We start from the raw sequence: 24,008 nt of genomic DNA on the forward strand, positions 1-24,008 counted from the left end.
GAAACATGCACACAAGCACGGCCAATGCTTTTCTTACCTACCTAGGTGCCTTATGCTTTTTGCTTTTCTTTTTCCCCCCGTTGTCAATTTTACCTCCAATCCAAATCACCTATTATTTTACTGGACCATCACTTTTCCAACTTTTTTCATCACATTCCTCGGAGAACCTCCCACGGGAGCGGGCGGCACACTCACACACGCACGCACACACGAGGGTGGCGGCTGATGGACGTTTTCCCTTGCTTTGATAAGTGACGTGGAGCTTCTTTCTCATTGCTTATATATCCTTCTTTAATCCCCGTTCATTCGTTCCTATGAAGCCTGGATTAAATTACACAAAATTACATACTACCTTTCACGCCCGGTTTTGCGTGGATGCATGTAAGCCTTGTGGCACTAAGGTATCTGAATCAGAGAGTGATGCTATATATGTATGCATGTACCTATAAATCGACCTACATACATCAGACGCCCCTCACGGCCATCCTCCTTCCAACGTCGTCCCCTCGAAGCCTTTTCGACCCCTTTCGCCTCTCGTCATCACCACCCGCCCAGCGCTCATGGGGTCTCTCTTCTCCAGCAGCGGCGATGACCTCGCCAGCCGGCTGGGAACAAGCCCATGGGTGCTCTACTCCGTCGCCGGCTTCACCTTTTATGCCGTGCTCTGCTCCTCGCTTCGGTTCCGGAGACTCAGGACGATGCGCAAGCGGCTGAATTATCCGGATAGAGAGTCGCTGTCTCGCATGACGAATGAGGATGCGCAGAAGATTGTTTATTATCTTAGCATCTACGAATTTCCTGTGCTTTATGACTTTTCACTTCGTTATGCCATCTTCAAGGTGAGCTCCCCCGAGTCTCCCGGTCAACGCAACGTATCGGTGAGATTTATCGTCTGACTTGCATGATAGACCTACGCTATAGACAACATCGGCAACTTGTTATACAGAGTCAGCGATCTTGCTAGGCCTACCGAGGCCTCTAAACGGTAGATACGATATGCCTATTGATTAGGTGGACTAGATCATGAGTTGAAGTTCACTGACACTGGTGATCAGATACGATGATACACAAGTCTTGTTCGCCAGGTGAGTTTCTTCTCGAAGGATATCTCAACGAAGAGCCCTCCCCTCTGACCATAGATCCCCCTCAGCTACGTAAATTTCCCACCTGGATCCGAGGCCCTGGCCAAGAGCGTCGCCCGCACAAACTTCCTCCACCAACCATACCGGCAATGCGGCAAGATCAGCAACGGGGACATGCTCTACGTCCTCTTCGAGTCCATGCACGAGCCCGTCCGCTGGATGCGCCTCTACGAGTGGAGGGAAATGGCCGACATGGAGGTGGCGGCCATCGCCACGCTCTGGAAGTACATTGGCGAGATGATGGACATTGACTACAGGGCCGAGCTGGGCAAGGACCAGTGGAAGGATGGCATCGAGTTCATGGACGACGTGGCGGCGTGGGCGGCCGAGTATGAGAACAGGCATCTGGGTCCTTCGCCGGATATCGCCAAGCTGGGTCAGGTTCTGGTCGAGTTGATGTTGTCGGCGTATCCCAGCTTTTCGCGGGCGCCTGGATACAAGATTCTCATGGTTCTCATGGGCGAGCGCATGCGGCATGCTTTTGGGTGGGCTTCCCCTTTTTTTTCTTCTTGTTCTGCTGTTTTCTGTCTGTCTCCATCTTGGCTTGAACCTCCATTTTCATCTTCATCTCCATCTCCATCTTCATCTTCATCTCCATCTCCATCTTCATCTTCATCTCCATCTTCATTTTCCTTCTCGTACAATGCTAATATGGTCATAGATTCCCCGAGCCCGGCGTAGTAGAATCCGTCATCGCATACTCTCTCCTGCTCACCCGAAAGCTCTTCATCCGCTATCTATGTCTGCCTCGCATCGTCCCCGCCACCTTCATCAGCGAACCAGATCCAGTGACGGGTCGCATCAAGCACTACCACTTTCTCAAGGACCCCTGGTACGCCCCCGCCACCTTTTGGGCTCGCTGGGGCCCTGAAGCCTTGTTTCGACGAGCATGTGGCCTCAAGGTTGCTGGAGACGGCGGCGAGGCAATGCTGCCGGATGGATTCTTGTTCGAGGACATTGGGCCACGGAATGAGATGGGCAAGGGGGTAGAAGAAACTGCGCGACTGGCAAAGGCTGCGCAGTCAAAGGTGTCGGCTTCGGCCTGTCCTTTTGCCCTACCAAAGAAGGGTTGATGCTATAAGTATGGACGGGTGTTGAGTGGAGGGAAACGGGAGCTAGAAGTCTGGTCCTCTCCCCCTATACTGGATGGCAGGGTATCAAACGTTCTTGAACCAGGACCTGCTGAACCTCTTGAGCCCGCATGACTCTACTTTACACTGTTAGTAACTAATCAGCATCGCTTGATTGCCATTATTTAATAATCTACTCCAAATAGTATACTCTGACGGCGAATTATCAGTGTTGAAGTGTTGAAGCTATGCTATATATTCCCTACCCAGGTACCTTACCTAGGTACTATGTTATAATCAAAGGCGGCGCAAGTCACTCAGCCCTACCCTGTACTGGCTTCTTTCCCGATCATGCCATTGCAGATCTCTTTTCAACTCGTCACACTCCATGATGATTCACCTACTAGAGGGTTCCTGTTAAAGCTTCTGATAGAGATAAATGGTACCTAATTTACTGCTTTTTTCGAGTATAAACTGAAATAGGAAATCGGAAACAGCAGACATCGTGGCTTCCCCACAGGTGCTTGGACAATGTCGCATTGGTCGCAAGTCACCTGATGCATGTCACTCGGATGACGTAGCTCAGCCTCCCTCTCCAACCACCTCACTCAAGGCAACCATCAACAATCAAAAGGACAACATCCATAGTCTCCCTCTCGATAAGCCTCAGCATCCAATTCAGTAATAATCAGAACACCATTCTTTTGCCTGCATATTCACTCACGACGACAGCTACACAGCAGCACGCAATCACTTGCCCACCACCTTCACTTATACGCAGCATCTCTCGCCAGGTCGGCGCATTCGGTGCCCATCAACTCAGCATGCCTGTACCGGTATATACTTCTAGCCCCATCACTGCCCCCTCCAAGGCATCAGCAATCACTCCACAGACAGCGCTTCCCGAGGACAGCGAGCAGAATGTGAGGCCACAGCCCACGACGACGTCGCCACAGAGCTCAACGGCGTATCCCCCTGCGCAGCCGGGCGCCAGACCATCGCTGCCCGTTGAGACAGGAGTCCCCCAGCTGTCCGACAGATATAAGCCAACATCAACAGATCGAGTCGATGCAAGCCCTCCGCCTCCTCAACCTGGTGCTATGCCTTCGCCGCCAGGGAAAAGCAGCCTGCCACCTCCGCCCAAGGCTGGAGAGACGCTACAGCAATCGCAGGCGCAAACAATGCCCATGCCGCCTCAAATGTCTTACCCGCCTCCAACAACGACTTATGCCGCTCACGGAGGCACCTCCTCATCCACATCCACAGCGTATTCGCCAAACGTACCGCAGCCAACATTCTTGCAAGGCAGGGAAACCACCGAGCCCGACTTTTCGCATCCTCCAGGCTACCAGCAGAATGCCAATGCCGCTGATTTCACACGCGACCAGCGGGAGGCTTACAACGCCTCGGTCAACCAGGACTACTATGAAGCCAACGAAGAAGACAGCATCTGGAATACAGCAAAGAAGTGGGCTGCAGCGGCAGGAGACAGCATTGCGGCGGCCGAGAATGAGGTCTGGAAAAGAATCAACAAGGACTAGCGCTTCTACCTTGGACGGAATTATTCGAAAAAGCGCCTATTCGAAAACATGATTGTCTGAACGGCATGGCCGGAGAGGTGCAGCAGCGGACATGAGCGATGGATCGCAGTGCTTGAAGGATGGATATCGAATCGCTTCTGCTCCATCTGACCGATTGCCGGGTAGGTGCTCAAATTAGGCCAGCCCTATTAGCGAAATTTACAGATATCAAAAGCGACTTGTCCGTATTTCTGCTCCATTCACACTCGTCTCTGGAGGGTGAGCACCATCGTCCGTCCCCGGCCTGTGCATTTGGTGCTGTGATACGTATGCGCCTTGTCAACGATGCCGGTGGCAAATCGAGAGCAAGGCAAGACATGGTGCCGCGCATCATGCAAGACAGCTCTCGTCAATACATAGTGGCCATTGGCGACCAGAGGCAAAGATCTCGCATCAAGATTCTGACGCAATATACCCGTTCAGATCCGTGACAGGGTTGTGACGAGATCGACACTAGGCGCTAGCAGTCTGTCTGGCCGCCTCATGATATATATAGGGACGGGGCTGGGATCTGAATCTGGCGTGGAATACGCCTTCATTTCGCATCTCCAGGCACGAGGCGTTCGGCGTGGCCTTGCCTTGTTTCACCGGCAGCCTGAGCTGAGCTGAGCTGAGCGGTCGCCGTCGCCGTTGCAATTACTGCTGGGGGATATACGGAGGAGCAGGCAATAAGACTGTTAGGCCACCTCCGTTGCGCGTCCTCGTATGTAATCCTAACGGCCGTGGCAGCAGCGGCATCTTCAAACTCGTTTGTGCGAGATGGACGACCCTTTCCATCTGGTGCGAGCGAGTGGCATGATAATTGGATGTTTCGGGCTTAGGGCCAGGTGCTGTAAAACGGATCTGAAACGCATATCCAGAGGGGCCTTTAGAGGAGCTGCAGAGGAGCTACAGAGGGCACCCCTGGCAGGTACCGCGGTTTCTGCGGGCGTTGAGCGCCAAATGCCTTGTACCGCCTAGTGTAGGGCTGCGGATTAAAACGGCCAATGGCAGCGATCCAGCAATTTACCTGCGACAAACCCCCCTGGCGAGGCAGTCAACCTGACGGCAAATCACAGCGCGGGCAGCGTCGCATCAGGGCAGCTTCAAACAGCATCCCCACCGTTCTGCTCTCTGTTCCCCGTCATGCCCAGCATCCCACGTCTCCAGTCTGCATCTCGGGCCCCTCTCGAGGCGAGGGCGGTCCGTCCGGCTCAGCTTGTGGACACTTTGACAACCCTCCCTCGTTTCCTCGGGCTTCTCGGACAGCAGAGCAAAGAGCAGCGCGAGGGAACGCGAGGGGAGACACCACCGAACGAGCAACGCACAAACGGGAACCCTCCTCTGCAGCTGGAGCCAACGCCAGAGCGGATTCGCAATTTACAGTCGTGGAGGCTAATGCAGGTCTGTGGGCGCTCCAGCGAGCTCCGGTGCCACACCCGTGGATCGACTTGGAGGGAGGGCCAGTCGCATGTCATGTCGAGCGTCGACAGCATCCCAAGAGGCCACTGCCGGATGGATAGCGTCGTCCGCTGCCTTGCAGATTTGGCTCTACCGGCCGTCCGTCTCCTCCTTTAATCTATTGCGGGGGTTCTGGGCCCTCGCTGGTTTGCAGCCAAGCGTTTTACCTACTTCCGCATATGGCCTTTGACACACGCTTGGCCGGGGCCTCTGCTGGCTCGTGATCGGCTTCCAAGGCCGACTCGGTCATCTCCCTCTTGCAGCGGCGACACCGTTTCCCTGCAGGCGTGATCTCGCAGCTGGGCATCTCGCATGCAGCAAGCAAGCAAGCAAGCAAGCTGCTGCTGCTGCTACCCCCCCCTTCGTATGCCGGACCGTGCCTGTTCTTGTCTCACGGCTGGTCGGAGAATAGGTAATAGCCGCCTGGCTGGGTTGGGTTGCAGGCAAACGGGACAAGCCCGCCGCTGAGAGGAACGGATGCTACCATCGAGAACGTCATACCTTTCACGATGACTGCTCCCCGTGCTCCTACTGGACAATACCTACCTTATGCTACTGCCTGGAGTACCGCTAACTGTACTTTCGACTAGTAGTAGCACAAATCATCAGCCAGCGTTTCTTGGTCCTTTTGGAACCGGTCAGCGGCGGGACGCGCCTCCCTCCTGGGTTGTGTGAAGCACTGGGCTCGTGACCGTTGCTGCAATCGGCTTGGTTTCGACTTGTCTGACGAAAGTCTGCCATCAAGTCCTGATATCAAAGCAAGCCAAGCCAAGCCAACACCGTTGGCTCACGAACGGGAACAGACGACTTGCGAGCACGTTTTCCGTTTTGACACTTCTGCCCTCTGGCACCCTCCCCGCACCCAGGGTGTTCGTTGCTACCCCTCCCACTCCGTCCGTACCTGATCCAACGGCGGCCTTGCCGACTTTGTGTGTGGATCTTGGGCTGTTCTGCTGGAGATTACCGTGTTATAGCATCTCGCATCTCGTCGTCTCGATTTCTTCTTTCGTGCGGGTCTCCGTGGTCGAACCTTCTCCCGTGATTCTAGCCTGGTTTCTAGCTGATGTGGCCGTCTGGCAGGCCTTGTGCCCAGGAAGAAACTATCTTTAGCACCCCCGGGGCTGCAGGTAAAGCCTGTATGGTGTCAAGTCAAAACCCTTGGAACCGTGACTTGGCCGCATTTGATGTCTACGCTTATGCCTTTCGGCCACTAGGACTGGAAGTGAGATATCAGATCCAGATGCTATCGCAGATGGGAATCTGGAGATGCAATGCAGACAGAGCACGGTGCTCGACCCGGACGTGGCAAAGAGTCAAAGCTCCAACTAAGCCTGGGAAGAACAACGGCCACCACCACCACCATCAGGCACAGCACCCAAAAGAAGCAGCAGCTCTAGGACACGGGGCGATCGGGCCGGCAGGGCTTCCCTCTGCCCAAGCTGATGATGTGGTGTTGCCCGCATGTCACGTCAATATGTGACGCATGCTACGTCGCTCGCCGCTACCTGCTGTCTGTCCGGAGCACATTTGCTCGCTCGTGACTCTGCCTTCTGTCTGGAGATGGCTATAAGGCCGACACTTATTTTCCGAAGGCTTCTTTTTTTAGTCGACGAACCCACCCAAGCCGTGACAGGCTCTAGCTGCTAACGGTGAAGGATGCCTCTCCGGCTTGTTTTGCCCTGCCAAAGATCAGGTTATGTCTGGGAGATGAATCGCCCTTTCGGTCTCAACTCGGCTGCCCTGACTAGCCGTTATTGCGACGTCTTTTACCCGGCTCTGTGGACCGTGCCCGGACATGGGTTCCTGCTCCCCCAATATCGAACCAAGAGAGGAAGAGGGAAGGGAAGGGGGAAAAAACGAAGATAAATTGCATCGCTTAGATGGCTGCTTAGTTACAAGTGGCGTCATTTACACACCAACCCTGGCCCAGTCTGCTTGGAGAGGCGTTTCTGATCTGAGCATGGATAATGGGCATGGCGAGCAGCTGGCGGTGATTGCGGAGGGGAGGGGGGACACTCGTCTGTTCGCCTCGCCTGAACTACCAGGGCGACCGTTGATGTGTGTGCTGTCTCGATATCGTACGTCTGCCATGGCCTGGATCGCGAAGCTGGCTGATGGTGGTTATCTCATCTCGGCCTAGGGGCGTTGGGCACCCGCTTACCATGCTCAACTTTCAGCCTTCTCTTGGTTCGGCGTCGTGTGCGGATTGGTCCAGAATGCAGTAGACGCGACAGGCCTTGTCTGCTCCTGTCGTCTGACGTGTTGAGCAGCCAAAAACAAAACAAAAAAAAAATCGAATTAATTGGCCTCGAACTTGACGAGAAGGGGCCGTTTATTACCTCGATTGGTTTCACTCGCTCTGTCGACGGGGTTTCAGTGCCTCCATTATGGCTCAACTTGAAGGCAGAGGCGTCGCGGCCGATCTCATATGGCTGATGGCCGATTTGCTGATTGGTCCAGCAGCTCCTTGAAACTACCAGCCTGGCTTACCCCTGTCACTTTCCAAGCTTCGAGGATGTGCCTTGCGGGTACGCCAATGCAGAGAAGCCGGCCGTTCGCGCATTTACGCAGACGCAGGCGCTGTAGGCCCCGGCTGCAACCCCATACTGGCTCCTGGGATCGCGAGAAGGGCACCGGGGGTCCTGCAACGGGCCCGGCATTCAGCGTGTCCAGAAGCCTGGCCCCGTCAGTCTGGCTCAAACTACGTACGGAGCACGGAGTAGGCAGTAGGGCCACCAGACAGCATGGTGGATGGCATGGTGGTATTTTTGTTCTCGCGCTGGGGTTGCTCAGGGAGCGGCCTCGTTGACGACGGCAACGGAACACTTACAAGTATACACGTCCCCTGGCCCAGACGACTTCGCTCTCTCCGGGACTCAATCATCCAATTTCTGGAATCTCTTCGATCTGCTGCAATCGCATCTCAATGCCCCGTCACTCTTAATCTCTTTCGAACCCCTCCTCCTCCTGTTGCTGTCGTCGACAGCCCAGGCCCTCTTTGCGTTCATTTATCAGTTTCCTGCGGGCCGCTCACGATCTTTTTTCGAACGATTCCTCATCTGCATAAACTTACATCTCAACTCATCAGATACCACTACTGCAACACTACCACACTACCGCAATACTACCCTCACTTCACTAGCAGTTGGCCTGCCTGCCTCCCGCGGCCGTCTCTCCTTGTTCCCCTATTCTCTCTCCTCTCTCTCTCTCTCTCTCGCTCACTTTAGCCCCCCTTCCCCTTCCCCTTCCCTCCTTTGGACGTGGGCCCCCAAAGTATAGCCCCCTCCTTTCTGCTCCTCGCTTTTACTATCCCTCTCTCATTATACTCCTGCAAACGATCCTTCTCTTTTTCATCTATACGCTTGGACACTCATTTCCCTCCTCCTCTGGGCCTTCTGGAGTGACACCTGAGGACCACCTTTCAACGATACATTCCTTTTGGCACCATCACGGATTAGTGTAAGTGGAAGAGACTCTATAAGAAAGGGAACCCTTGTTGTGCCATTGGCAACACAGTCTCCTTAACCCCGGGCTGCCTTGCCTAAACGGTGTTGCATGACCGTCTCCAACGGCGCCGCTGATCAACGAATAGGACCTGGCCATCGACCGTTTAAGATTATTAAGAGAAACAGTACACCATTCGAGTGCCGAGTCCATCCCATCGACTTTGTCTATAATTAGCAATGGAGCCTAGTCACAATGGATTGTATGTCCTTGCCTCTCCTTCACCAATATCTTCGTCTATCGATACTTACTTGCGTTTGCCCCCTGTACAAGTCGACAACATCTCCAAAGGTACTTCTTCCACTCAAGAGGTTCGAACAGCAACAAGGGCGCCTCCGATGCTGCCCTACAAGAGCCTTCCATCAACACACTGAGCATTAGCGACATGCCTCAGGGCGAGTCGATGCAGCAGCCAGCAGGGATGACTTGGATGCCACCGGCCAACCAGCCGCAACAAGTGCCGACAACAGTTCAGGACAACCTCTCATACTACGTCAGGGATGATCACCAACACGTAAACGCATGGGAGCAGCCCCTGCCGCCCTCGTCGTCGTCGTCGATGCAGCAACGGCCCACGGAGGCTGTGGCAACGCCCGTCACGATGGCCCATGGGCTGTATCCCCTCAACGCCATGATGGCCGGCGAGGTTCCTCGAGATGCCAGCAGCTATGGCCTGTCCGACGCATCAAGCCGGTGGGCCCAGAAGCCTCTGCCGGACAACTTCGACCAGCATTCCGTCCTGGACCCGGAGACGCCCATCGGCCAGGCTTACACCACCGACGACACCGTGCCCATCCTTGACCTCAGGTACACGACCCCATCGCATGACAACGCGGACCAGATGAACCTCGACGGCAGCGTGGCCAGCCATCGCATGTCCGGCTCGTCGTTTGCCATGTCCGACATGGCCTCGTACGAGGAGTTCTCTGCCGCTCTCTCCGAGGTTCGATCAATCAACTCTGACTACCCCCCGCCTTCAAACAGAACGTCCCTCATGTCGTCTACGCAACTCTCCCCTGTGGCGTCTCCCCGCCTGCCGCAGTCTCGCCCCGAGCAGGTCAGAACCCAGAGCCGCGGCCGCGCCTCGCCGTCTCCCCGGCCGAGCATGAGGGCTGCCCCGTACGAGATCACGCGAGGGAACAAGACGCAGCGGTGGTCCACCGGGTCCTACAGCGTGGCCCAGAGGAGGGCCTCTCCGGCGCTCTACCACTCGCCTCCTCCCGTCTCTCAGAGATACTCGTATCAGTCCGTTCCTGCGTCGACCACGGCCACGGCCTCGGCCTCAGCCTCGGCCATGTTCCCCAACCAGCAGCCGATGAACGCCAGACCTCCCTACATGATGGGCGGGCCATCGTCTTTCAACCGGAACAGCATGGTCCTCGCCTCTCAGCTGCCTACGCAGGTGCCCTCGTACTTTTACAACCACAACGAGACGCACGGCGTTGTCGCCACGCCCCCGACCCTGCCCTCGCACGGCCTCCTCCGAGTTCTCCAAAGCAACGGCGAGCCGCATCCCTTGACCGGCCTCTACGCAGACCTATCCGACCCCCCGGACCTGTTTGGCTGTCTCCAGGAAGAGCAGGCCCCGCCTCCACCCGAAGATATGAATCCCTCGGACCCGGAGATGGTGCCCTATGAGCAGGAGCTGCGGTTTGAAAACGACCTGTACACCCCGCGCTGGGTGCGAGGACACGGCAACAAGAGGGAGGGATGGTGCGGCATCTGCAAGCCCGGGAGGTGGCTGGTGCTGAAGAACTCTGCGTTCTGGTACGACAAGTCTTTCTCCCACGGCATCAGCGCGGCAACCGGCACTCCCTTCCAGGAGCCTCTGGATTCGAGGCGCATGAACGGCAACCCGGATATTTGGGAGGGTCTTTGTGGCAGCTGCAACGACTGGATCCCTCTTGTCAGCAGCAAGAAGAAGGGAACAACCTGGTTTAGACACGCTTACAAGGTAAAACATGGGCACTTGTCTGGTAGTCTTTCCTTTTGAATTCAAACTCGCTAACCAGGAATTGAAAAATCCTTAGTGTCACACGCACCCGAAAGCCAAAGACGCTCACAAACGCCGTCGAGAAAACAGCCAGCATCGACCGGGTGGCCAGATGCCGCAGCACGAATCGCTCCGACCCATGACGCCTCAGATGTCCTCTCCAGGCTCCGGTATGGAGGGACAGAGTCTGGCAATGGCTGCCTCGATGTCTATGCCCTCGCAGCCTATGGACTCCCGATACATGCCAATGCAGCAACAAGCTCATGCGCACGGCGGTATGCCGCAGAGGTCGGACTCTGTGAGGTCGCAGAATGCACCCATGGACTCGTATCCTGGAATGATTTAACTTGCCGCCTGTCTTTTTGAAAACCAACAGACTGTCCTACTGTCTCGTCTCCTTACAAGTTTTTTTTGCAAACCGTCTCCTTACCTACAATCTCCTTGCACAAGTTTTCCTTGTCACTATCTCCTTTCAACTTGTCTCCAGATACACGGTCGTTTCTCAAACCTCTTTTACACACCTCTTTTTTTCCTTTTTACTTCTCTCTCCTATACTCCATCACTCACTCCTCGAATTTTCCCTTACCTTGGTTTCGATATTCATGCGTCATGTCCTGGAAAGTCTTAATGCCCATAAAGACGCATGAACTCTAGATTACGCGGCACGGAAGATTCAGTCGCGATACCCTTACTTGTTTCCTTGTTTTCTTGTTGTTTTCTTCCATTTTGAAACTACGCCACTCTTTACACTCATCTCCCAACACTTTCCTGCCACTCTTCTTTCTCCTTTTGATTTTTCTCCATCAGATTGCTTCATCTACCTTTCTTCGCTTCTCTATTTATTCCTGTTGGAAGATCTTCTTCCTTTCCCAGTCTCTCCCTCGGAACAGCCCGCCGTTTATATCTCACGCTTATATTATTGGACCGCTTTGCTATTTTTTTTCCCTTCTTGCGATTCGCAAAACAAAGAACACCAAACACATACTACGATTACGGAATACCCACCAAATCATTGATACCTCACATATTTTATTAACGCCTTGTCATGCCCTACACATATAGATAGACATAGATGGAACACACGCAAACGGACATTTCCGGGGTTTTTGTATTTTGGGAAGAGGGGGGCGGCGGCGCGGGAAGGACGAGAAAGTTGATAATCGCTAGAGAAAGCTAGCATGCCTATATATATGGATCTTGCGAGACTGATTGCGCGCGCGTGGGAGGGAAGAGGGAGAGACGAAAGAAGGAAATAAAATAAACAAACAAACAAATGAACAGAGACTGGGGGACCAGAGAGGGAACCTTGGGGGCTGCAGGTCAGCTGGATGCTTTTCGAGGGAAAGGGGGGGGATATACCATGGGATTACTATATAGAGGCTCTTTTTGTTTTTACAGTTTCTTGCTATAACTTTTTTCAGGGGGTTGAATATATGGTTTGGGGCTTTTTACTGTTTGGTACCTTTTTCTTGCCCTTGGTGATGGAGATTGTCTTTTCTCATTCTTGATATAATACCTAGGTAAGGTATGATACCTGATAGTCAGCAATAAGGTACCTAAGGTTAGTAGTATGTACCCATGTGATACGAAAGTGGTCTGTTGGGAGCAGGGTCCTTACGAAGTACTTACGAGTATACTCGTACATGTAGTTCCACACACACCTCGATGCGGGAACTGGAGCACCCACACACACACAACCCCTGGTCTGAAGAAATCCAATTCCCCCCCCCCTTCCCTCTTTCACGCCGAAAAGGGCACATTTTAATATTATGCTGATTATGCGGCTGAAGACGAAGCTGGCAATGGATGGAGGGCACAGTCGCAAAAGAAAGAATAAAACGGATAAGAATGTGGACTAAATCCTTGGAGCGGATGACTTTTTGTTTCTCTCTCTCTCTTTTATTTTTTTTTGTGCTTGTAATGTTTCATGGTGGAAATGGGGGTTGAATTATCGGTGATGGATGAACCAGGAGGATGGGCAAAGTGATGATTTGTTTGGAGGGGGGTTTATTACTAAGATGTGAGAGGTTGCAGAGAGATTCGAGTTGGTAGAACTTTGATAGGCAGGTGTTTGTATGTTGATGAGGTTGTTCATTGCATGGGAGGAAACGGCATGGCATGGCGAATGATGCGTACAGGGGGGGGCAGTGACAGGGACAGGGACTGCGGTAGAGCGATGAATGCACTCGTTTGAAAGTGGTGATGATGATGATGATGATAATGGCAGCTGTGGCCATGGGTTTGTTTGCGATTTCTGTGTTGGGGCGTTTGGGATGCTTGTGGCTGGTGCTAATGCACATCCTTAGTCTTCAAGATGTCTAAGTTGGTTGTTTGAATAAGAAGAAGAAGAGGTTGAAAGATTCAGATGGGTTGCGTGTGACTTCTAGTTATTAGTATCGTAGTGTGATGAAAGGTTCTATCTAGAGGAGTATAATAGAAAGAGAGGATACGGAACCCACTGCGGTTTGCTCATAGTAACAGTCACGATGGGCTATGGAATCCATGCATTTACTTCAGAGCCGACTCGTCAAGAGCAAGTACTACCTCCAAGTAAGTAACCGTCAAACAATTGTTGTACTTTGGATCAAGTGTCCGACGACAAGGATCCACCATGGAGTCGCAGTTTGTGTACGCCATGATACTTGGGAGGTAGTTTCGACTTGGGTGCTTCTTTTTCCTCTCACGGATGTGGCCGGAGGATCGGGGTGGACTCGAAGGATCCGCACTCGCATAACATTACTTCATGCGAAATGGAACAACGGCTTCGATAGGTAAGTATGGTTGTGAGAGGGAAAAGAGAGAGAGACCTGGATCAGCCACTAGCTGCGTTGGGGAGGGACGCTGGAGGAGAGACGGGGATCCGGCGAGTTTCATGACTTGAGTCGTCGTGATAGCTAGGAAAGGTAAGCTAAGGTAAGGTGGAGAGAAGGAGAGAAGAGAAGAGCATTGGATGCGATTCTTCGATGCAAGGCAAAAGGTTTGGTGCATTGGACAAACAGTGAGTTGCACAAGCTACATGTACATGTACTGAACGCTCTTCCAGGCATAGCGCATGTCTGCCTGAAAGCCCCGAGTCCGGGGAAAAGATCGAGATCGGGTTTGACCGGTTCTCGATGGGAATCCTGAGCCGAAATGGAAGAAAGGAATCATCAAGCGAGGAGAGGGGATTCAAGGGAATCGCATATTACTGTGGTTCCTCTTTAGAAGATGAAGCAACATCGGTTGGTCAGATCTGAATGGTTTTGTCGTGATGGACATGGTGTTTGTCTGGATGGATGGGATGGAAAGAGGAGGCGCCGAGGGAGTTTGTCGTGTAAAGCATCGTGTACTTCTGACGTGGCATCGTGCAGGGAAGTTGCAAGGAACTCTGTTCGGCTTTTGGAGATGCAGCTGTGCTGCAGCGCCCAATGGATTGGCTTGGTCTCATGGATATGCTGATTAGAGAGGTTGATGATTTTTTCTTGTTTGCTCGGTAGCTGCTCGGCAAGCTGCGGATTGATGCCTTGGTTGGCGGTGACCATGGGCAGAGTGTCGATAAGGCAGCAAGAGGCGAAACTTCCGGGATTGCATGGCCGTGATGACAGAGTCCCTTTCTTTGGCGGCACCACAGTCTCTCTGACTTGTGGGTTGTCAATCTGGTCAAAGCACATGTATCCATCCAGTCAGTGTTCTAATGGTGATGCTATTCAATGTCAATATTACCTGGGTGATCTACCATGAAATCATTCGGCCAGAGCATCGGGCCACAAAAGTCACAGGCAGTGCAGCTCCGTGATCGTGTCATTCTGCTGCCGCTAATAAGCCCACCCTGTGAGAATCCCTGGTGGAGGGCGCTTGGCCCAGATGAGGCAAAAGACGCTGCCGAACCGGCGTCGTGGGAAAATGGGCCGAGTCGGAGGGGGGCTGTGAAGTTGCATTATGGCTGGCTGCTGGTCTCGAAGCAGTGATGGGTATTGATGAACTGACGATTGACTGTGTTTTGATGGGTATGTAGGTAAGATGCTGAGATCTGGAGTGTAGGTACCTTACTTACTATCGAGGTGCCTATCTAGGTACCTAGTAATCACTTTGGAAATGTCTTTGGCTGCGGAGAGGATTGCCCGGGTTGGTTGATGACTGTGACTTGATGATGATGCTGCTGCTGCTGCTGCTGCTGCTGCTGCTGCTGCTGCCTTACCTATCTAATCCATAAATCCGTATCCGTGGCCACCACCTGCAAGTACCTTAAGGTAAACAAAGCAAACAACGAAGCCCAACCTGCTTCGCCCTTGTCTGACAGACACAGCAGGGTTAGTAGGTAGTAGTACGCAAGTACCTACCTTGGGAGGTATCGGCTGCATGTCTGACTCTACGAGGAACATGCTCGGGGTCTAATAAGATGCGAGTGAATCTGATGTACCTGCCTGCCTTAGTAGTATTTGCACCCTTCTTCTTGCCTACTAACCTAGGTACTCTTCCCCAGCAGCCATCATTATACCTGTTCAACAGAAGAAGAGAATTGAGAATTGAGAGGAAAAAAGGCCGCCACGAATCAATAGTGATAACACTATCAATGCTGCTGACGTCGGGCTCGTGTGTCCGCTAACCCGCCAGAGCCCAGCGCCTTGTCCGTCCGCTGGCGAGCCCACCAAAGTGCCCGCCCACACCAGCTGCAGGTTTGCCGAGCTTTTGTGCTCCAGGGCTGCCGTTCGATTATTAGCACTCTGCTGGCCTGCCTGGAGACGACGAACGCGGAAGGATTACCTGGTGCCAGAAAGCAGAAACCGGCCTGGATTCGACTTGATCCATCACCACCTTGAAGCCGAGCTCGAACTTGGTCCGGGGTCGAGCTCGCAATCAATTGTGCCCGTCATAATACCTTGCCTGTACCGTGTCAAACTCTCTCTTTCTCTCTCTCTCTCTCCGCCTTCTCTTACCTTGTCCTCTTTTTTCCTCTTCTTCTTGCCGGGGGCCCTTGGGACATCTTTCTCAACCTCGTCTTTTTCGCTCGCTCTTTGTCTGCAGCCTGCCCTCTTCCACCCTCTGGTTCCGGCCGCCCTTGGATACCTGTAGGTAGCAGGCAGAGTAGGACAAGACTCGGCCTCCCTTGGCCATCTTCTGTTCGTCTCCTTGGCCTCGTCTTCTTCCCTTGCTTCTGTCTGCCTTTGCCTTGCCGTGCGTGTTGCTTCTGCTTTGCTGTCCCGGTAAGACAAGACCCTCTTGCCGCCTCCCCTCCCCTCCAATGCACTCCCTTTTTTCACGCCTCCTCCTCTTCATCTGGCAGAAAAAGCTCCTTTGGGGGAACCGCAGCAGGCAAGCTAACCAGACCAGCTGTTCTTTTTTTTTTCTCTCCCCCGTCTCCCGTCTTTGCGTTTTCCTCTCCCCCTTCTTCCCTCCCAGGAATCCCTTTGCAACTATCCGCAGAAACCAATGCGGCATCTCTTTTTACTGCCTACGACCTTTCTTGCATCTTTGTCATGACCCGTTAACGAGCACTTTGTTTGAATAATGAGAAACGAGCCCACTGCGATTGTACACCACTTCTGCCCAAGCAAACACACACAGCAACCACGAGAAGCACCTTTGATCGTCGCCTTCACAGCTATTCCGCACTCTTTGATTTGAACATTGAACTTGTATATCGCCCTCCCTCCACGCAGAGAGCAGAGGAAGAAAAAAAATATAGAAGAGAGAGAGACAGAGAGAGCGAGCGAGCACATATACATCAGACCACACATCTGCACTACATACTTTGCCCAGACAAGGGGAATTGAACCCGCCTCCCTTGCTATTACTACTACTACTCTGTTATACAATCTCTACCCTCTGCCAATATTGTTTATCTCTATTCCCCCTCCCGGCCTGCTGCTTCCTCTCCCTCCACGGCCCGAATTGGCGGTGCACGCACTGGGATGCTTGTGTCTGGGTTATCATAGCCAACAGGAATTCAAGCTGATATGAGCGAGGATCAACAGCTAGTATCAAGGCATGTCCGCCTTGCGAGCACTCTAAAGCATGCCTGCCCTCCGCTCCCTCCGCCAGCCTGGCTAACCTCGTCTCTCTGACTCCGCACAGCAGCAGCTTTGGAGACATACCAAACGCTCACCCGCCGCCCACGCCCAAGCAGACGCCCACGTCGGGGGCCTTTCCGAGCCCCCTCTTCGAGACCCCGAAGCCGCCCCAGGGCTCCTTTGCCGACGCCAGCGGCCTGACGCCTCGCTTCGCCGAGGAGTACTCCGTCTTCAACGCCACGCCGGGCAACCTGCGAGGGGCTCAGTTCCCCTTCGCAGACCTCGTGCCCGCCACGCCCTTTGCGCCCTCGTACCTGGGCCACAAGCGCCTGCTGTCCGTCGAAGAGCTGGCCGTCGAGATTGCCACCCGAGCCAACATCCCGCCGTCCAACCCCAGCCTCCCTCCGCCGCCCGTCGACCCGTCACGCCGCCTGCCCTCGTCGCCCGCCGCCCTGATCCTGTCGACAAAGGCCGCCGCCGCCAGCTCCGACGCACACCTCGGCCCTGCCTTTTCCTCGTCGCGCGCCAAGTCGCCCAAGAAGCTCCGTCGGGGTACGATTGAAGGCTCCGACGCCGCCCAGCCTCTGTCGCCGCCGCCGTCGGCTCACAAGGGCGGCCACAAGCTCGCCCCCAAGGTCAACATGCAAGATGACCGGGGCTACGGCCACCCGGACTTTGGCGACGGCTTCCAGGGCCACCACGACATGGCCGCCATGATGGGCGGCCCCGACGACATGTTTGTCTATCCACTGTCCGCTCCCCCGAGCACAGCCAACTTCTGGGACCCGGCTATGGGCATGGACTTGGATTTCAGCTCCGCCGGCGCCGCCTTCTTCCAGCCCTCGCACCGGCATACCGGATCCTTCGACTGGAACAGCGACATTCAGCTCTTCCAGGATCCCGTCCCGCCTCCGCCTCCGCCGTCGTCGAACCAAGAGAATGTCCAGCCCAACGCGCCCAACATGCAGCACCAGCCCCTTCGAAGGGAGAGGATGCTGGCCCCCAAGCCGCCCGTCACCGGCCAGTCCGCCGCGGCTTCCGTGACGGGGTCTGGCATGTTCCAGGCGCCGATGGACGACTCGTTTGGCCTGGGCACGCCGATGGAAGGCGTAGATCCGGGACTCATATACAGCCGACCCCCAACGTCCTCGATGAATGCCGATGATTTCAACCCGGCCGTGAACGCAACGTCCGCCAACGTGGGAGCCGCGGCGGAAGCCAACAACTCTCGCATCATGGCTCAGCCTCGCCGGACGAACAGCCTAAAGGAGATCAAGAGAGGCAAGATGCCCGACCGAACCTTTACGAGCTCTCCCGTCAAGGCCATGGGCCGTCCGGAGCTGAACCGCAGCGTGAGCGATACCCGAGGAAAGAAGGCCAACGGACGGGGGGCATTGCCGACATTGGCCCCCGCTTCACGGCCCACGTCACAGGCTGGCAATGCTGCCAATAATGCGAACGCGGATGCCGGAAAGGCGGCGGCGGCGGCGCGGTCATCGGGCTCGGGAAGGATGTCGCCCCTAAAGAGCCAACGACGATTGTCAAGCCTGGCGTCCATTCCCGAGTCTGCCTCCCAGCCACAGCTGCATCGGCCACGAACGTCGGTAAGGTTCACTATAGACGCACACGGACGGGCTCGGGCGGAGACGACTGTCCTGGTTGAGGAAGTTGGCAGCATAACTCGCAGTCGAAGCTCCCGGGAGCTGTCAGCCTCGCGAAGAAGTTGGGAGTCGTCCGACGACGACTCGTCCACGGATGAGGAGCCAATCATCATACCCAGTCGGACAAACTCGTTCAACGCATCATTTGCATTGCCGGATCCTCGCAAGCCTGTGGGATCCATCTTTCACTCGGGCAGGCGAAGCATCAGCGACAGGAGCAGGAGTGCTTCGACCCCGTCCCTGGTCACGCCCACCGAAGGGGATAGCGACCCGGAGACGATCATGGCTGATCATCCAGAAAGAGGAGGCGATGCGGCGAGCGAGCTGCGGAAAGTGGTAGAGGACCGTCAGAAGCGGTCCATGCAGATGGACAATGTCCGACCGCAGCAACGAGTTCTCGGCCCAAGCAGCTCCGGGAACTTCCAGGCAAGCTGCATCTCTCCCCCGATCAGCATGGCAGACTCGAGCTACAGGATGGACGGACACCGAATCCGGTGTGTATGCAGGAGGAATGAGGCCGATGAAGAAAACGGCTACATGCTTCAGTGGTATGTGTGACACAAATCAGCTTGCTTACGACAGTTGGCATTGAGCCTTTGCTGACATACAGTCCCTCGTAGCGAGTCATGCGAGATGTGGCTGCACGGGAAATGCGTCAACATCAACAGGCGTACCATGCCCAGCGTGTACATCTGCGGTTACTGTGCCAATACGCCCACCGTTGCCGCGCGGCGAGCTCAGCAGCAACACAGCGGGCGGGCGAGCAATGGGGGACACTCGACGTTGTCCTCTCTAGCGAACAAGACACTTCGGACTCTTCGATGATTGCGTGCGAGGGGATGGAGGCGGTTGTGTCGAAAGACGTGGATACAAGGCAAGAAGACATGCTATATGAATTTCAAGAAACAAAGCCGGCGGAGGCATTGCTGGGCATGCTGGGAAACGGGTTTTTATGCGTTATGTTATAAGATTTAAATAGGGCTCTCGGCCGAGGACGACTTGGCTTGCTCCTGGGACTTTATACAAAGGGGGGTGGGAGGATATAGTACCCTAATTACAACTGATATTACTTTGGGGGAATATGACGGAGTATCGAGTTGTGAAGCTGGAGCTGGAGCTGGAGCCGTAGAAAGCTTCAAGCCACGGCATGCGGCTAGTTGGGACGGGCTCAGAGAAGTCGAAGCTTGTTTTTTGTAAGTTGAGCTTGGGGGGGGGGGGGGGGGAGGGGAGCTCTGCAGAGGCTGAGTTTCGCATTTGATTCCTGCATTGAGAAGCCATCACGACATCATTAGACGATGGCTTTCATTGTATCAACTTCCGTGTCTTGAACCAGGTCAATGTCGCAGATGTCGTTAGTTTCAGCATGAATCACGGCTTCACACTTGCACATATACGGATAAAGAGACTCGATGGGGAGCAATTGAGGACCAGCTGTAGTAAGCCGTGCCGCAAACTCAAAAAGCTCTATTCAGCAAGGTATAAGATACTAGATCTGACCTGCTGTTTTTTGCTCTTTCTTTCTTTTTTTTTTTTCGTGAGGGCCAAGACCGTCTGGGCTTTTTCTGTGTTCTCGGCCTAGATTTGATTTGTTCATTCTTATGTTATGGCATGCGTTTGTTTCTCAGCGGCCACAGGGGTGGGGGGGTCATTTTTCTCTACGAGATTGTTGGTTATTGTACTCACTCACGTAGCCGATGGATGTCAATTTTTTCATGAACAGGGCGATTGATGGGGGTTTGATCTGAGGAGGAGGGCGAAGGGAATATAGATCTATATGGGTGGGTGGTGGGGGAGCTGGCTTGGTGGACAAGACGAAGGAAGACGAGGATATAACGGGATGTAGATTGTAGAGGGAAGCTCGTCAAGTTTTTCAAACATATCCTTTTGTCATTGAACTGCCTCGCCTTTGGAGAAGAAAGTAGGAAGAATGATAAGTGTAAGGGAATATGGAGATTATTAACGTGGGAGTTTCATGTGCCAAGTCATTGCGTTTAATTAGATTTGACGTGACATGATATGGGACTGACTACTAGGTACATTTTTGCTGTCACAAGAGACAAGACTTGATTTCCACATGGCCTGAATGATTACTATGGGAATCAGGAATCGGGGATATAAAAGGGACGAATAGTCTCCAAGCAATTAAGCGTTACTGTGAGATTTGTGTTGGAAGGTCCTCTTTCAGATGATGAACGATTAGCCAAAAGTCTCCAAGAGTCCGACTCACCAGCCAAAGGGACAAAAAAAGGGGGGGGTTGAGGGGTATCAGAAGACACATCATATACTCTGCGACCTCCATGCGATTTGACGACGTAGATTTTCTGTTCTTTTTTTCTTTTTCTCTCTTATTCTTTGTCTTCCCTTGATATAGAACAAAGAGCGTAAAGCAACCACTTGGCTGTCTCACGAGGTCGAGCAGGAGAAAAAAGGGGCAAGCGAACATCAAGTCAACGTAGGCCAGTTGCAACAACATCTGCCAATCAACACACCACCAGCCATCCACAAACAAGGTACATGGTCAAACTTTTTTCTTCTTTTTTTTGATCAACTATCAAAACATAAAAAGGCTCAAAGAGTCCTCCGCACACAAGGGGGAATTTTCCTCTTCAATTTTTTTTTCTTCTTCTCTAGATGTGGGAAGACAAAAGACGGCCCAATCCATCAGCCAAGGGAGAGGGTCTCTCGATGGGGGATGGGGGCGGGGGGGCATTGGTGAGACGCAGATGCCTTTTAGTTGCCACCGAGGCTGGGGAAAGCGGACTGGTCGTTGGTGTTGATGGAGGCAGAAGCCTGCTGGCCACCACGGCCACCGCGGAAGTTTCCACCACGGCCACGCTCGCCGCCACGGCCACCACGGGGGCCACCGCGACCGCCACGGCCGCCGCCGCGGGTTCGCTCGGGCTCGACGAAGCGGGGGTCGAAGTCGACGGTCTGCTTCACCTTGCGCTCACGCTCGCGCTGCTTCTTGCCACCAGAGCCGGCAAAGTAGACGTCCTCCTCCTTCTCGAGGGGCTTGGCGTTGGCCCACTTCTTGTCGAGCTTGCTGCCCTCGTTGGGGGCTCGGATGTGGAGGTCAGCCTCGAGGGCGGCCTTCTTCTCGGCCTGCTGGGCGAGGTAGTCGGAGTAGGAGATGCTCTTGTCCTCGGGCTCAGCGGGCTCCTCGGCGGCGGCGTCCTCGGGCTGGTCCTCCTTCTTCTCGGACTCGGCAATGGCCTCACCGGCCTGCTCGTCCTTCAGCTCGGCGTTGCCCTCGGTGGCACCCCAAGACAGAGCAGCCTGCTTCTCAGAGCCACTGGAAAGGAGAAATTCAGTCAGTATACTAACAGAAGGAAGGGTATATAACAAAAGCAAACACTTACGAGACGACACCAGACTTGTGAGGATGTCTGTCATCACGCTCACGGGGGAAGCGTCCACCACGGCCTTGTTCCGAGTTAGTTGCCAGTCCTTTCCAACGCTGCTAGTCCTTCGACAAGATAGACGGGCAAGGCAAGTTACTCACCTCCACGGACGCGGGCAGCCTGGCCACCACGAGGACCATCTCGGGGAGCCTCGTCGGTGGGACGGGTCTGGTTGCGCTCGCGACCAGCGCCGCGGTCACGGAAAGCTGCATGCCGGCAGTTAGCATCCGGACGCTCACAGTAGCCTCGGACAGAGCGGCACCGAGTTCAACAGATGCAAGCAGCGTTTCGACTTACCACCCTCGTTTCCGCCGGGGCCACCACGGCGGTTGCCGCCAGTCCTCACAGGGGCCTGGGGGGCCTGGGGCTCGACATTGCGCTTGGTAGTGCGAGGGGTAACCTTGTCGACGGTCTTAACGGGGACGACGGGCTTCTCCTCGCCGTCGGAGTCGTTGCCTGCAGTGGGTAGGAAATCTCGGTCAGTGGCCTGCGCTTAAAGCTTTCCCATCGCGGCGGGGTTCCGTTGGAGGGGTGAGGGTCAAAGAAAAAAAAAAAAGGTAAAATTTGCGGGAGGGGCGGCAGTACCAAGGTAGGCGAACCGGTTCTACAGCGAGGCGATGTATGTCAGCAACCAAGCAGCACAGAATTGATATCGCGAGCAGCAGTAAGAGGATGAGGCAGTAGGAGAGACAGTGGCGGCAGCTTCTGCTCGAGCTGCTGAGCGAGCGAAATACTGCGCCGACAACGATGACGACGACGACGACGACGACGACGACGAACATGCCACCATCACCACGACGGCGTGTCTTTGTCCCATGCCGGATGCGAGGCAGAGGCAGAGGCAGAGGCAGCGAGGCTGTCGGCGCAGTGCATGTCGCTCGCGGCTCGAAGCCTGGCCGCATCACCGGCATGGGCCAAGCCGCGAATTGGAGCAGAGGGCGACGGGCGTCGGGCATTTGTTTGCTGCTGCGAGGGGGGAACGAGGGCATACCTGGGAGGCGACCTGGGATGACATGGTCGCTGAAGGGCTGGGAGAGTCCTGGCGGCGCTGAGGGAAGAGGGTAGTCTTTGCTACTTGGTGGGGGAGAAGACGTTGAGCTTAAGATCGCATGGCCCTCCTGGCGCACGAGTCGGACTGTTGGCAGTGATTTCTTCGGGATGGCGAAGGGGAGGAGAAGCACCAGAGGCGAGGTGCAAACCTTGGAAGCTGTGCTGCTGAGGCAGTTGAAGAAAAAAATGCACTGGGCTGCACGATCAAGGCGGGCTTGCTTGAGGGGGGCGGGCTTTCCGCTGGATACCTACCTAGGCTCTGCTCAATTGCGGGCACTTCCAGTACTGTGTGTGTGTGTGTGTGAGTGTGTGCGTGTGTGTGCTCTTCCGTGCTCTCTTTCGCTGTAGCGCAAAAGCCCACTCAATTCCCAGACAAGAAAAAAAAAAAAAAATACCGAACCGGCGCTAGTCACCCTCGTTTTTGGGGGGCCTCGCTTAATTCCCGTGAAATATTTTGTGGTGACGCTGTTAGGGCTCCGGGGCGCTGGGCCGTTAGTGCAGCAGGTACCGCATCGTTAGAGAGGAACCCCCAGCTACATGTAACCAACACACAGCTTGCGACGCCCAGCATTTACTCGCAGCAGCCATTGTCCTGCATTGCGCGCCTATCCGATGAAGCCGGCTCTCTATATCCATCTACTCTGCTTCTTGATGTGTTCTGTAAGGCAGAAGGCTCCAGAGACGGGAGAAAAGCCTCTTGCGTTGCGCCAGTGACTCCCTTGCCGCATCCGGGAGCTTGCGCTGCGGTGGCTTCAGGCTGGAGCTAATACTACAGGGAGATACAAGCTGAGCTACCTTACGAGACACCGCACTGAGGGCGAGCTACCTGCCTTAGGGCTACCGCCCGCTGAAACTTCACTAGGCGCAGAGGTAGTAGCTACTGGGGCTCGTACTCGTACTGTACACTGTGCTTGCGCTGCTGGGAGCTCATTCGCCCGCAGCTCGTGTGGCAGCAAGCAGAGCAGAGCTGTTTCTGATTACCTACCTACTAATAGGTGGTATGCCCAGCAGCCTCGTAGCTAGCAGGAGGTATCGCCGTATCATGATAACGTCATCAATACGTGCTGCCGAAACTGGATCAATGTCGAAGCAGTGATGTTCCCTATATGGATGCTCAATGCCGAATGCTGCATTACATAAGGTGTTGTTCATGACCAGCTCGAGTGTGTAACGAGCG

The 24,008-nt window shown here is 54.5% G+C and overlaps 5 protein-coding genes across 5 annotated transcripts; 4 read left to right on the top strand and 1 right to left on the bottom strand.

Annotated features, from left to right (window-relative positions):
• Positions 1-560: 560 nt before the first annotated feature.
• Positions 561-2,215, top strand: TRIREDRAFT_107279 (uncharacterized protein; the record flags this gene model as incomplete). Its single annotated transcript, XM_006965243.1, has 5 exons — positions 561-839; positions 909-985; positions 1,056-1,085; positions 1,151-1,627; positions 1,804-2,215. 5 exons carry the CDS (start codon positions 561-563, stop codon positions 2,213-2,215), a joined length of 1,275 nt encoding a protein of 424 aa, XP_006965305.1.
• Positions 2,216-3,036: 821 nt separating this feature from the next.
• TRIREDRAFT_3889 (uncharacterized protein) lies at positions 3,037-3,753 on the top strand (the record flags this gene model as incomplete). Its single annotated transcript, XM_006965150.1, has 1 exon — positions 3,037-3,753. One exon carries the CDS (start codon positions 3,037-3,039, stop codon positions 3,751-3,753), a length of 717 nt encoding a protein of 238 aa, XP_006965212.1.
• Positions 3,754-9,115: 5,362 nt separating this feature from the next.
• TRIREDRAFT_62078 (uncharacterized protein) lies at positions 9,116-11,075 on the top strand (the record flags this gene model as incomplete). Its single annotated transcript, XM_006965244.1, has 3 exons — positions 9,116-9,351; positions 9,403-10,690; positions 10,767-11,075. Coding segments are annotated over 3 exons (1,833 nt in total), but the record flags the coding sequence as incomplete, so codon positions are not given.
• Positions 11,076-16,216: 5,141 nt separating this feature from the next.
• TRIREDRAFT_107282 (uncharacterized protein) lies at positions 16,217-19,205 on the top strand (the record flags this gene model as incomplete). Its single annotated transcript, XM_006965245.1, has 4 exons — positions 16,217-16,240; positions 16,469-16,634; positions 16,684-18,928; positions 19,049-19,205. The coding sequence occupies 4 exons, from the start codon at positions 16,217-16,219 to the stop codon at positions 19,203-19,205; spliced, it is 2,592 nt and encodes an 863-aa protein (XP_006965307.1).
• Positions 19,206-20,935: 1,730 nt separating this feature from the next.
• On the bottom strand, positions 20,936-22,737 carry TRIREDRAFT_121766 (uncharacterized protein; the record flags this gene model as incomplete). Its single annotated transcript, XM_006965384.1, has 6 exons — positions 20,936-21,672; positions 21,740-21,803; positions 21,883-21,987; positions 22,079-22,237; positions 22,367-22,385; positions 22,516-22,737. The coding sequence occupies 6 exons, from the start codon at positions 22,735-22,737 to the stop codon at positions 21,111-21,113; spliced, it is 1,131 nt and encodes a 376-aa protein (XP_006965446.1). The 3' UTR covers positions 20,936-21,110.
• Positions 22,738-24,008: the final 1,271 nt, after the last annotated feature.

Source organism: Trichoderma reesei (genome assembly GCF_000167675.1).
Source record: "Trichoderma reesei QM6a unplaced genomic scaffold TRIREscaffold_9, whole genome shotgun sequence".
In the NCBI taxonomy this organism is placed as follows: domain Eukaryota; kingdom Fungi; phylum Ascomycota; class Sordariomycetes; order Hypocreales; family Hypocreaceae; genus Trichoderma; species Trichoderma reesei.